Raw genomic sequence first — 12,285 nt, 5'->3', positions numbered from 1 at the left:
CTCAAATAAGTTAACCTGTTATATTTTTTCCTATCAACCTTGAGGAAAGCTAAGACACCTGAGTGCAAATAGGGATTTTTTTCTTTGTAATTAACACTCCTGTGCCTTTTTCAGCCAAACTCAGTATTTCAAACATCATCACCCCTTCAAAGGTAACCTAGCTGGCTTTCAGTTAAATATATGTATTCTACTAGGAGTCCTTTTACTTGTCTGCCACCCTCTGTGGCAGGGACTGCAATCTCTTTAAAATAAATGGCAGAAGTTTCCATTGACCATACTGCCATGGTCAAAACATATCACTCTGTGTACTCTAGGCAGTATAGCACAAATCAATTTAGGAGCAGCATTTGGTGTCAGTTATACTGCCATCTTTCGCCTCTCCATCACTGGTTCCATCCAATCTCTAGTGAACAAGCAGCCACATCATGCCCACAAGAACCACACAAAATCTATGCCTTTTGTTGGCAATCTCAGGGAAGCCAAGGATTGAGAGGATCAGAAAGACACCACTTGATCTTACATTTTCAACTGTGAGCTAAGGGTCCTTGGCTGGTCTGGGAGGTGGAACTAGAACAGTACTTTCCATTTTGTGACAGTCTGGGGACATACAGAGGGCTTTTGTATCCATGACTGTCAATCTGACACCTTCTGACACTTAAAAGACCACCAACTATTGTTGCTTTGCCTCTCCACCTTTCTTCTCGCTTGCCTTCTTTAAATGTCTATTGTGTCTAGCTAACCTAACATAAGGAATGGTCTCTTCAAATGTGAGATACAGGTTCTGTAAATACAATCTATCTGTGAATAATTCTCTCTGTGGTTCAGAAAGGAATATCTCTCTTACAAATCTTATATTTGGGGGTTACAAAGCAGCTTTGGAGTAGAGGCAGATAAGAGAAAGGAAGCAAAAATTACAGTTTTTTCTATTTACCTTCTTAGCTCCTGCAGTCCGGCAAGGAAACTGAGGGCGTGGAGGAATCATCTCCTTCACTCTGTATGCAAGAGAATGAAAGGAACCTATTTAACAGGTAGTAAGTAACCCAAATCTGTCGTGGACTTAAATAGTCAGTCTGTAGTTTCAGGGTTATGGATCTGACATTGTAAATTTGGGTACTAGTCATGAGAGAACTTATACAGATTGACAAGTGATTCTGTGCTGACCAAAATTGCTACGTTCCATATCAGTATCACTATATTGAGTATCAATATGACAATATTTGGTATCAGTATCACTATCAATTCTTCAGTAATTAACACTGACTACATTCCCCACTAGAGGTCTAAGTCCTTGTTTTTATTAATGCCCAAATGTGTGAAGTGGTATTATTGTAAATGACAATAAAGTTCCCAAGTCTGGGAATAAAGTGCCCTAACTGTCCTGCTTTATCTAGAGTCTGGGGTCTAGTTCCTCTGTTGCAAATCCACTGCTCTGGCCCTTTGTATTCCTGCATTGTATTACTGATCTGGCTCTCTGATGCCCTCCTAGACAGATGCGTGGAATATTCCTTGAAAATGCTTGAAGTTTGTACAAATGTTCAAAATGCATGTGTCAACTCACTAACCTACCCCTTCCTGCCATACAGAAATCATGGGCTGTGGTTGTTTCTAAATACAAAGCTTAGGGAACCTAGGACTAGTTACAGGAATTAATAATGCATGTCCTTATTTTATTATGAGGAGAAAAATGCAAAAAGAACATTAAGGATACATGATTAAATGAATAAAGCTGAAAAAGTATATTAAGGCTAATACTGAATCCTGAACCCAGCCCTAGAAATACAGCCATGGCATTCACTGCTAGAGCACATTGCTGAGACAAGGCATGATTCAGAAGATCTGGTATTGACATATATAGGGATGACATTTGCATTGCTACCAGTTTACTTCAGGGTGCAAACTGACACTTAACTGGAGCCACGAAAGAAGCTGTCCAGCCCCAAATTCATTCAGTTTTGTATAGTTAGTTGGGCATGCTGAGCTTAAGTCTGACTTCAGTTACAGCACTGTAAAATCCAGATTAATTGCACTGAATTAAGGGAAGTTATACTGGAGGGGAAATAATACAAATGATATCAGAGGGACAATTGTCATAAAAGGGCTTCCTCTGATAGATTATTGCTATGGGATACAAAGCTATGTGAGCCAAAGGCCTGTTTAAGTAGAGCAGGTCCTTTAAATGTCTAATGATTCAGTTATGCATTACTGTGAGTATTTGTGAGATACTGTTTCTGCATCTCTTGTACTTCATTGGTTTACTTTATTCTCTCCTTCCTATATCATGAATTCTACATTAAAAAGAACCATGACAAGTTCACTTGATTTGGGGATACAGTACAATGGAAGTATTACTCTACAGACTAGGAGAAGCAGTGCTAAATGAAACAGACATTAGAAGGATGGAGGCTGCAGAGATAAGTGTTCTTTGAAAGAAGCCAGGTGTAAAATGGAGGGATGTATAAGACAAAAGACAGAGTCAGGAGAGTGGGATAGAAAATCAAGGTTCAAGATTGACTCTAACATAATGAAAGACTATGATGCTAGGGACACAGCAGAGCACAGAGATGATAGAACACCAAGGAACAACATGCAAACACAGTGATCTGGAGGCCAACCACCAACTAAAATATGGGATAGCGCAAATAAGGACATGGCTTGGTGAGCATCAAATGGAAATGCTCTTCCAGGATTGAACAGCAATGCTGTGCTGTTCTCCATGTCTACAAAGACAAAGACAAGGCTCAGTGAAATGGACTATCTTCCTAACTTGCTAGCTGCCAGGTTTTAAGTGGTTTGATTCAAAGTCCACCAAAGCTGGCAGAAGTCTTTCAGCTGACTTTAGTAGGCTTTGCATCAGCCATAAGACTTTTATTTAGGCAGCACCAGTACTGACAGAGCCAATTTTCAGAACTGTTTTTTAAAGAGCCTCCGGCCTGAGGGGCTTCCTGTCTAAATAATGACCCTAACATTACAGCCTTGCCTTCACGCACCGGGCAGCAAGCTCCTCTGGTAATCGCTTTGGTACCAAGGCTTTGTCCAACTCTATTTCCATCACCAAGAATGTCCCCGCTTCTGTATATTGCTGTGAAGACAAATGTTACTCTGTCAGTGCCACTTTTTTTAGTGTAATGACTAACATGACTGAAGTCTTAATGTACAACTGCAGAGTTTTACCATGGACCCTTATGACGACATTATATTTTCTAACATGCCCTCAACATTTTAAATCCTGGTAAAATCCAGTTAAAGAAACAGCTTTAAGAAAATTGTCTAGGTTTGGATAATCAGTCAATCTCCTTGCAGGATCCATGTGTGCAGCCACTTCAATGTTTTTTTGAGAAGGAAACTTACAAACAAAATCTACTAAAGTACCCTTCTAAGTTATTTTTAGCAATGTCCTGCTCAACTGTTAATTTGCATACAGGCATCAGTAGAAAGATCTCCCTGTTATGTTCACAAGAAAAAAGGGAAAGTCTCCAATCTTTTCTCCCAGTAGAAGTCAATCACAAGAACAGTGTTAGAATCTGGATCATTGCAACTTATACCACAATGGTCTATTATTCTTTCCATGTGGCTTGGGCACATAATTACCTGTCCTTCTAAGTTCTGACAACCAGATCCTTCCATTTCTAATGCAGTCTCAGATACCTGGGATTTTAATGCATTGGACATCTATTAAGAGAAAGAAAGTGTTGATTATTTAGGATTCAAAGGTCCTCACACTTCTCATGTTTAGTACATGCCCTGCCACACCAAAAGGGCAATGCATGTACACTAGCAGAGGTTTATTGACTATGGTTCTACAGTTCTATTAATTTTAGAGAGGCAAACCATTTTCAATGCTATATTTGGTTCATGCATCACAAAGCAGGAAATTGTAGGGCAATGAATGCTTTTCAGTCATTCAGAAAGGTGTAGAATGGGCTGAGCTCCCTGCCTTTCTCCTGTCCTAAAGCATCCAGTATTTCAAGTTTGGGGCTTCTCCATGCTACTTTGTCTTATACAAACAGGGCAAGGTCCAGGAACTTCAGTACTATGTCTTAGTTTCTCTTTAGCTCCTACCTTTCTCTGGCCATCCTTCTCTCTCACTTTATCTTCCTTCTGGTTCCTACTGGCCACAGCTCTGGAATGAGGAGAGTTGATTCCTGCAGACGTGGCCCCTAATTTGGTTAAATTGATCTGATGTCCAAGATCACGGAAGACACTGAGTAGACATTTAGTCTGAAAGAGAGGGAAATAGAAGAAGTCAAGAATCTGAAGCATTTTATGAAAAGTAATTTAAGGTAAACTGGACTTTACCATTGCAGAGTGGCTCTCTGCAATGTGCACCATCCTTCTTGCCTTAATCTTCTCACTCACAGAGTGCACTGATGAATCATTAAGTCTCCATTAAACATTTTAAAAAGCTTGTTGCTTTAAATAATACTTTGCCTCTGTACAGAAACATTGTGTTGCCTTGACATTATCACTTACATAAAAGTTACAGCTGAGGTGTCTTAAAGGGAGATGGTGACAAATCTCAAGACTGGCTTGAGCTTGACACATTCCTTAGACAAACAAGTTACAGAGCATTTTAGAACTGCAACTGCTGGTAGGATGTACTGTCTGGGAAAGAGGACACTACCCAAGCAAGGCAGAGATACTGGGGAACAGGGGTGAAAAGACAGCTGCCTGCCTAGCCTGTTTTTCAACAAACCAGAAGAATAAAGGCAAGAATTTTTGGCGAAGCCTGAGGAAGGGTACTGTGATAACCAAAAACTTGCCTACGCCTTTACCAACCATACAGGTGGTCCAATAAAATAATAATCACCCACAAGAATTCTTGCCTCTCACATATCTCCTGGACCATCATGACAACAACATCACCTTAACCCTACCAGAAGGATAAAGTTATAATGTGCCTGATAGATGAAAGAACTGTGTATTCATCCAGCTCCTACCTACTAGACCCCACTTGGGAAATTACTGAAATGCAGTCAGCAAGTAAGGAGACTGAAGAGACTGTTTTCTCTTCTGAACATCTGTCCTGTTTTGAGACAGACTTGGAAACAAAATCTCCACATCTTATAATTTCAGGAAACATGAATGTTAACATTTGCCTATAATGACATAATGAAGAGGGTTAAAAAGAAAAAGAAGCTAAAATCTGAAAAAAAACTATATACATTATAATCCTAATGAGGCCCTTTTAATTAATTAACATTTTTATCATTTCCCAGTAGTAACTACATTGATCCAGAAATCACTGTTTTTCCTAGAGATAATGTCTCTCACTCATCTAGATTAGCAACTGGTGGGGTACATGTAGATGCCTAGCATGAGTAAGGGAAAGGTTTTTACATCTTGCTTCAAGACAGAGAAAGCCAGACAAGTCTAAAGGGTCTATCCCCAAACCTCACTACTCAGAACATTTGTCTCATACTAGGAAATAAGTCTGTTAATTTAGAAAACTGTTCTGAGTAGCTTGTTTTATGACTTAATCACTTGGAAATCCAGTGAAGTGTCAGAGCTTGTCTTAAAACAAAGACAAGGCTGAAGTACCATTCTTATAGTACCAACTATGTCCAGACACATAATGTATGAACACAGAAGGGTATGTCATCTGTAGCATGGTGCACTGCCCACCTTACCTTCTCAAACACCTCACACACTTGATAAGCAACAACACGGAAAGCTCCTCGTATTCGCTTCACGCCAGGGTACAACAAAGGCACCACGTTGACATAAGCCACGCCGTGGAAGGAAATCTGTCCATCATCATCTCCCTGGAAATACAGAACAAGACTGGTTTAACCTGAGAGACTCTTCTCAGGGCTGTTCCTTTCTCTGTGGAAACAAAGTTTTTAGGCCATCACTGCAGATTCCTACATTAATAAAACCCACCTCCACTAAATCAAAGGTCACAAAACAAAAGTGTGCTTTTAAATAGGTGACAGCATTGGGTCACTGAAGTGTATGACAGCTTACAAGAATATGCTGTAGTTCTATGTCCTTGGGATTCCAATTTTATCCCAATCTCTGAAGGCTCAGACAGAATTTTCAATACTGATGACAAATGCTCTGTTTCTACTAGGCTGAATCTACTTGCAGAATCTATTAGGCTTCTACTAGGCTGAATCCTGGTCCCCCCTTTCAAAGAAGAGGGAAATGGAAAATACTTTCCATCTGGCTGGAAAACAGAAAGTTTTGGCAGACTTGTGAGGGACTTCTGGCTGCAACAGGCAAGGAAGCACATAGTTAATCATCACTGTAAAATTTTATGGCCAATCTTAGAGAAGGATCCTAGAATGTATGACAGGTGCTCAAATGAGTCCTTGGCCAAAGAAAAGATCAGCTGGTCACTTCGAAGTTCTCAAATGACCCCTCTTCAAAGGCCATGTTACTAAAAATCTTGAACACTAAATCTGGGGACAGCAACCTGAAATGTTACATTTATTCAACAGCTCTATGGAACCAATTACTTCATTATGAAAGCCTCTAGACCTCCCTAACTCACCTCTGCCACTTAGAACCTGTTCTTAGCTTAGAACCACTAAACTGAAATGACAAAAAATAACAGTATGTGCACAAACACAAATCCCCAGAGTAGTTTTACTTATATTTTTACCTTGTCTGCCTTGCTAGATTTTCCTTTGGTCGAAGTAACCACAGGCACTCTGGTGATCTCCACAGGCCAGTAGCGGCTCTCTGCAATGTGCTTCTGCAGACTACAATACAGGGGGAGACTTTTGGAACACAGAGAAACTAAAGCAGAAATTAATCTGTCCCATTTAGAAGTAAGATCCATTGGAAGAGATAAAGCTGTAGTGTGATTGTCTAAAATGACCTACCAGTATCTCCTGTAAAACATTCTATCTCAGGTTTATCTTAGAAGGGACAATCAAAGAAAAGATGGTTTTTTCAGAGCTCATCTTTTCCAACAACTGCTTTTTCTTGACATGTCACAGTGCTTGGGCTGTGGTATCACAGCCCCAGGATCGGCTGTGGTATCCTCAACTAAGAGCTGGTCAGGCTCAAAGAGAGGATTTTGGTAGAACAGACTACATCTCTTGCCCTTTTTCATGTTACCCACTATATCTGGAATTCATCACAGTGAATGTAGTCCCAGCCCTCTCTTTCTTTCAAAATATTCTTAGGGTCCACTGCGCCACCCCCTCCCCCACCCCACCCTAAGGAGCATGTTGCTATAAGCCCTGCACTCCACTCTATTTGCACTGCATCCTTTCCACTGGACTCACCAAACGACCATATGCCTTCAGAACATGAGCATGTTGGGATTGGAGCCCTGTTACTTATGTCACACATTTTGCCCACTTCACAGTGCCAGAGGTGGAGATAGTGCAGTAATGCATATTATTAATTGCCAAAGGCAGACTGGGCGGGGAGCAGAAAACTGAGCATCAGATTGGGCAAGAAGCACAGAGCAGAAATCAGGAAGCAGAGCAGCAGATTGGGCAGGGAGCAGAAAGCAGAGAAGCAGATCAGGCAGAGGAAGGGAATCAGAGTGGCACTCACGGAAAGTGTGCGGCTTAATTTGTGGCACATGTGCCAAAAAGGTTGTCCCCCATTGCTCTAAAGCAGGGATGGGCAATTATTCTGGGTGGAGGGCTGCTTACTGAGTTTTGGCAAGCCATCGAGGGCCATGTGACAGGCAGCCAAGGGCAGATAAAGATTAATTTACTAAATTTTTTAGGGGCCCCGTAGGCCGGATACAATGGCCTGGTGGGCCGGGTTTGGCCCACAGGCCACATTTTGCCCAGCCCTGCTCTAAAGTACCCAGTACTGGTCATTGCTGGGTCTGATCCAGTCTCCTAACTTTTTTTTGATGGAAGAGTTGTCTTTGGCATTCTTACTTGAGTACTGCTGCAGGTTCTAGGTAACAGCGTCTTTCCACGTCCCAAACTATTCTCTTCTTTATGCTCTCTGCCTGAATCCGAAACTCCCTGTCCTGGGAGAAAATAAGATTCCCAGATCATGCACAGCCAGCTCCCTGTATTCTAACTGATGGGCAGTGCCTATCACAGCAGTGAAGTGCTCTTCCCCTCAAAAGGGAAAACAACTGCAATGAACCAGTTATTGCAGAGTTCAGCTCAGTGTACAATCAGCCCTGGAGAAAAGGTTACTGAAGTTCCCAGGCCCATCAGTGGTAAATATATTTTTGTCTGCAGCAGTCTTGCTTGTAACAGTGTTGTAAGGAATGTTCTCTTCAACATGATTCCCATTCCTCCCATTCTAAATCCTTAAAATTATATATTAATATTTCAACTACCCTGGCTGTCTTGCTACCAACTGGCCCAAGGTCATTTCTTCCTCACCTCAGTTTTGTTAAGCTCTCCATCCTCATCCTCGTAGGAACCACCAACAATGAAGGAGTCTGGAATGCTCTGAGCTCCTGGAGCCAAGATGTTGCTAATAGGCCATTTTTTTGGTCGAGGTAATGGCTCCTTTTCACCACCAAGCTTCAAGACCCCATTCTTGAATAACAAAGGGTATTCTTTCTAGTGAGAAAGAAAAATACAAGGACTTTCATTCAGAGTATGAGCAAAACCAAATACACACTGCTGGGAGCTACATAGCAACAAGCAAAACACAAGGCTCAACAAGGAAAAACAGAATTATGGAAACAAGGCTTGGAAAATATGCTTCAGCATCTGCAGGCCAAGCATCTAGAAAATACAAGCATCAAACTACATGAATAGACACAGACAAGAAGAGCTGCACTATTTTAATTCACATGCACATGGGAGTTGCTATGTAGCATCAGAAATCAGGAAGCAACGGGTTTGAGGCGAGTCAAAGAAACATTCATACACCAACAACTGAAAAGACACTGACAAATAGCACTATTTTCATGCAACCTGGGGAACAGCTGGACACATCCATATGACAGGCATAAGCATTCATTACATGTTGTAATAGGGAGCCTCAGGGGGCAGGCTCAGGGCAGGGCACAGCTGTAACTGGGTTGCCATACCAACTATATAATGAGATTAATTAGGAAAAAACACCTGCAAGCAAACCAGAGGGTCACCTGACTAGAAGAGGGTAGGGCTACAGAGATATAAGGCAGTCCCAGAGGAGGTCAGGCAGTCTGGCCATGGAAACTGAACAGGGAAGTGCTTGGTGGAGGGGCCTGTGACTGAGAAGCAGATTGGGGGTGTGCCTGGGGACAACAAGAAAAGCAGCTGAGGTTAGCCCTGCATACATTCGCAGGTTTGGGTAGGAAGTTAGTTGTAGCCAGAAGGGGTTGTGTTTATGTTTGATGTCAGTGTTATCCATGCCTGGGAGGAGAAGCACTGGAGAAGCTCTGGAGGAGGGGAGCTATACCAGAAACCTCCTCCCTCGCAGGGCAAGAGATATGGTGACTGGCAGGTGACAATCAATGTGGCTAGAGGGGCATGAACAGCTGGGCTGACTCCAGGTGGGCAACAACCATAGATCTGGAAAGGGAACAGTGGAGCCCAAAGATGAGGAGGGCTATCACACTTATTGGACTGACTCTGGGACTTTTGTTTATTCTAGGGACTGGTGACCTTTAAAGGGGCAATGCCTTAGAATGGGTGTTTGGGTGTCCCTGAAAGGGGCAATGCTGGAGGAAAAGAGGAGAATCAGAGAGATCAGACTTGAGGGAAAGCTGCCAATATCAGCTATGGACACCTCTTCAGGAGCAGTGTGGGCAGGGTGTAGAGGAGGAGGAGCCCCATGAAGACATCCAGTGGGACTTTCCTTAACCCTTACTACAAGCTACCACAAAGACCAGGTATGTTCCCATTCATAGAATCATAGAAAAGTAGGGTTGGAAGGGACCTCAGGAAGTCATCTAGTCCAACTCCCTGCTCAAATCAAGACCATCCCCAACTAGATCATCCCAGCCAAGGCTTTGTCTAGCTGGGTCTTAAAACTCTCCAAGGATGGGCAGTCCACAATCTCACTGGGTAACTTATTCAAGTGTTTTACTACCCTCCTAGTGAGAGTTTTCCCTAATATCTAATCTAAACCTCACTTGCTGCAACTTGAGACCATTGCTCTTTGTTCTGTCATCTGCCACCACTGAGAACAGTTTAGCTCTGTCCTCTTTAGAACCACCCTTCAGGTAGTTAAAGGCTGCTATTAAATCTGCTCTCAGTCTTTTCTTCTCTAGATTAAATAAGCCCAGTTCCCTCATTGTCTCCTCATAAGTCATGTGCCTCAGCCCCTTCATCATTTTTGTTGTCGTCTGCTGGACTCTCTCCAATTTGTCCACATCCTTTCTGTAGTGGGGGGGCCAAAACTGGACACAGTACTCCAGCTGTATCCTCACCAGTGCTGAATAGAGGGGAATAATCACTTCCCTTGATCTACTGGAAACACTTCTACCAACGCAGCACAGTATTCTGTTAGCCTTCTTGGCAACAAGAGCACACTGTTGGCTTATTTTCAGCGTACTGTCCACTGTACCACCCTAGTCCTTTTCTACAGAGCTGCTACTCAGGCAGTCAGCCCCCAGCCTGTAGTGGAGCATGGGATTGTTCTGTCCTAAGTGCAGGAGTTTGTACTTGTCCATACTGAAACTCATGAGACTTCTTCTGGTCCAATCCTCCGATTTGTCTAGGTCTCTGAATCCTAACCCTACCCTCCAGTGTATCTACTACTCTTCCCCCTTCTCCTTCCCCTGCCAGCTTGGTGTCATCATCAGACTTGCTGAGGGTGCTCTCTAAGCTATATTCCAGGTCATTGATGAAGATATTGAACAAAATTGGCCCCAGGACCAACCCCTGCGTCACTCCGCTTAATAGCAGCTGCCAACTAGACATTGAGCCATTGACTACTACCCTGTAAGCCTTATCCAGCTAGTTCCCTAACCACCTTACAGTCCATTCATCAAACCCATACTTCCTCAGCTTGCCTGTGAGAATGTTGTGGGAGACTGTATCAAAAGCCTTGCTAAAGTCAAGATATACCACATCCACTAGTCTCCCCACATCCACAGAGCCAGTCACCTTGTCACAGATGGCAATCATGTTGGTTAGGCTTGACTTGCCCTTTGTGAATCCATGCTGATTGTTCCAAATCACCTCCTCTTCCTCCAAGTGCTTAGAAATGGACCCCTTGAGGACCTGCTCCATGATTTTTCCAGGAACAAAGGTGTGGCTGACTGGTCTTTAGTTCCCTGGATCTTCCTGTTTCCTTTTTTTAAATATGGGCAGTGGGGCACTATATTTTCCCTTTTCCAATCATCCAGCACCTCTCCTGATCACTCTGAGTTTTCAAAGATGACGGTCAGTGACTCTGCAGTCACATCAGCCAATTCCCTCAGCACCCTCAGATGCATTCCATCTGGCCTCATGGACTTGCACATATCCAGGTTTTCTAAATGCTCCCTATCCTGTTCTTTTGCCACAGTGGGCTGCTTACCTCCTCCCCACACTGTGTTGCTAGATACAGTAGTCTGGGAGCTGACTTTGCCTGTAAAGGCTGAAGTGAAAATGGCACTGAGTACTTCAGCCTTTTCTGCATCCTCTGTCATGAGTTTGCCTCCCCCATTCAGTAAGGGACCAACACTTTCCCTGATCCTTTTTGTTGTTGTTGACATACTTGTAGAAACCCTTCTTGTTACCCTTTATGTCCCTTGCTAACTGCAACTCCAGTTGCTCTTTGGCCTTCCTGAATTCATCCCTGCATGCCCAAGCAGTACTCTTATACTCCTCCCTAGTTGTTTGTCCAAGTTACCATTTCTTATAAGCTTTTTGTGTTTTAGCTTGCTGAAGAGTTTGCTGCTAAGCCAAGCTGGTCTTCTGCCATACTTCAAAGTCTTCCTGCACATCGGGATGGTTTGTTTCTCTCAGTAAGGCTTCTTTAAAATACAGCCAGCTCTCCTGGACCCCTCTCCCCCTCAGACTGGCTTCCTAAGGGATCCTGTCCATCAGTTCCCTGAGTGAGTCACTCTGCTTTTCTGAAGCCCAAGGTCCTTACTCTGCTGTTCTCCTTCCTTCCTTTCCTCAGGATCCTGAACTCAATCATCTTGTGGCTGCTGCTGCCCAAGTTGCTATCTACTACTACATTCCCCACCAATTTTTCCCTTTCACCCCATTTATCCTTTCTGTCACTTAAGACCATGGCATGGCAGGAAAATCCAGGGGTGACAGGAATAGAGAGTGGGGACATCGGTTAATACCTCTGCCACTGGAGTGCTCTAGCTCTCACTCCTAGTATATTTGTACACTTGCAGACTAACTTCCTGAAAAAGTGAACCACAAAAGCAAAAACACGTAGCTGGATATGTACAAAGAACTCACTGACATGGCAGTG

The 12,285-nt window shown here is 43.0% G+C and overlaps 1 protein-coding gene across 1 annotated transcript in view; it reads right to left on the bottom strand.

Moving 5' to 3' along the window:
* The window catches only part of CFAP70 (cilia and flagella associated protein 70), a 30,127-nt gene that overhangs the window by 11,290 nt on the left and 6,552 nt on the right, over window positions 1-12,285 (bottom strand). The window contains exons 7-14 of the mRNA XM_019539843.1: window positions 8,313-8,495; window positions 7,851-7,945; window positions 6,605-6,704; window positions 5,628-5,762; window positions 4,060-4,218; window positions 3,589-3,669; window positions 2,988-3,079; window positions 932-992 (exon numbers count right to left, since the gene is read on the bottom strand). Coding sequence (XP_019395388.1) covers window positions 932-992; window positions 2,988-3,079; window positions 3,589-3,669; window positions 4,060-4,218; window positions 5,628-5,762; window positions 6,605-6,704; window positions 7,851-7,945; window positions 8,313-8,495 — 906 coding nt within the window. The remainder of the gene's footprint in view (window positions 1-931; window positions 993-2,987; window positions 3,080-3,588; window positions 3,670-4,059; window positions 4,219-5,627; window positions 5,763-6,604; window positions 6,705-7,850; window positions 7,946-8,312; window positions 8,496-12,285) is intronic.

This window comes from Crocodylus porosus, unplaced genomic scaffold, assembly GCF_001723895.1.
Source record: "Crocodylus porosus isolate Cpor-Errol unplaced genomic scaffold, CroPor_comp1, whole genome shotgun sequence".
In the NCBI taxonomy this organism is placed as follows: domain Eukaryota; kingdom Metazoa; phylum Chordata; order Crocodylia; family Crocodylidae; genus Crocodylus; species Crocodylus porosus.
Note: the sequence above shows the minus strand (reverse complement) of the source record. Positions and strands in the feature narration are given on the sequence as shown.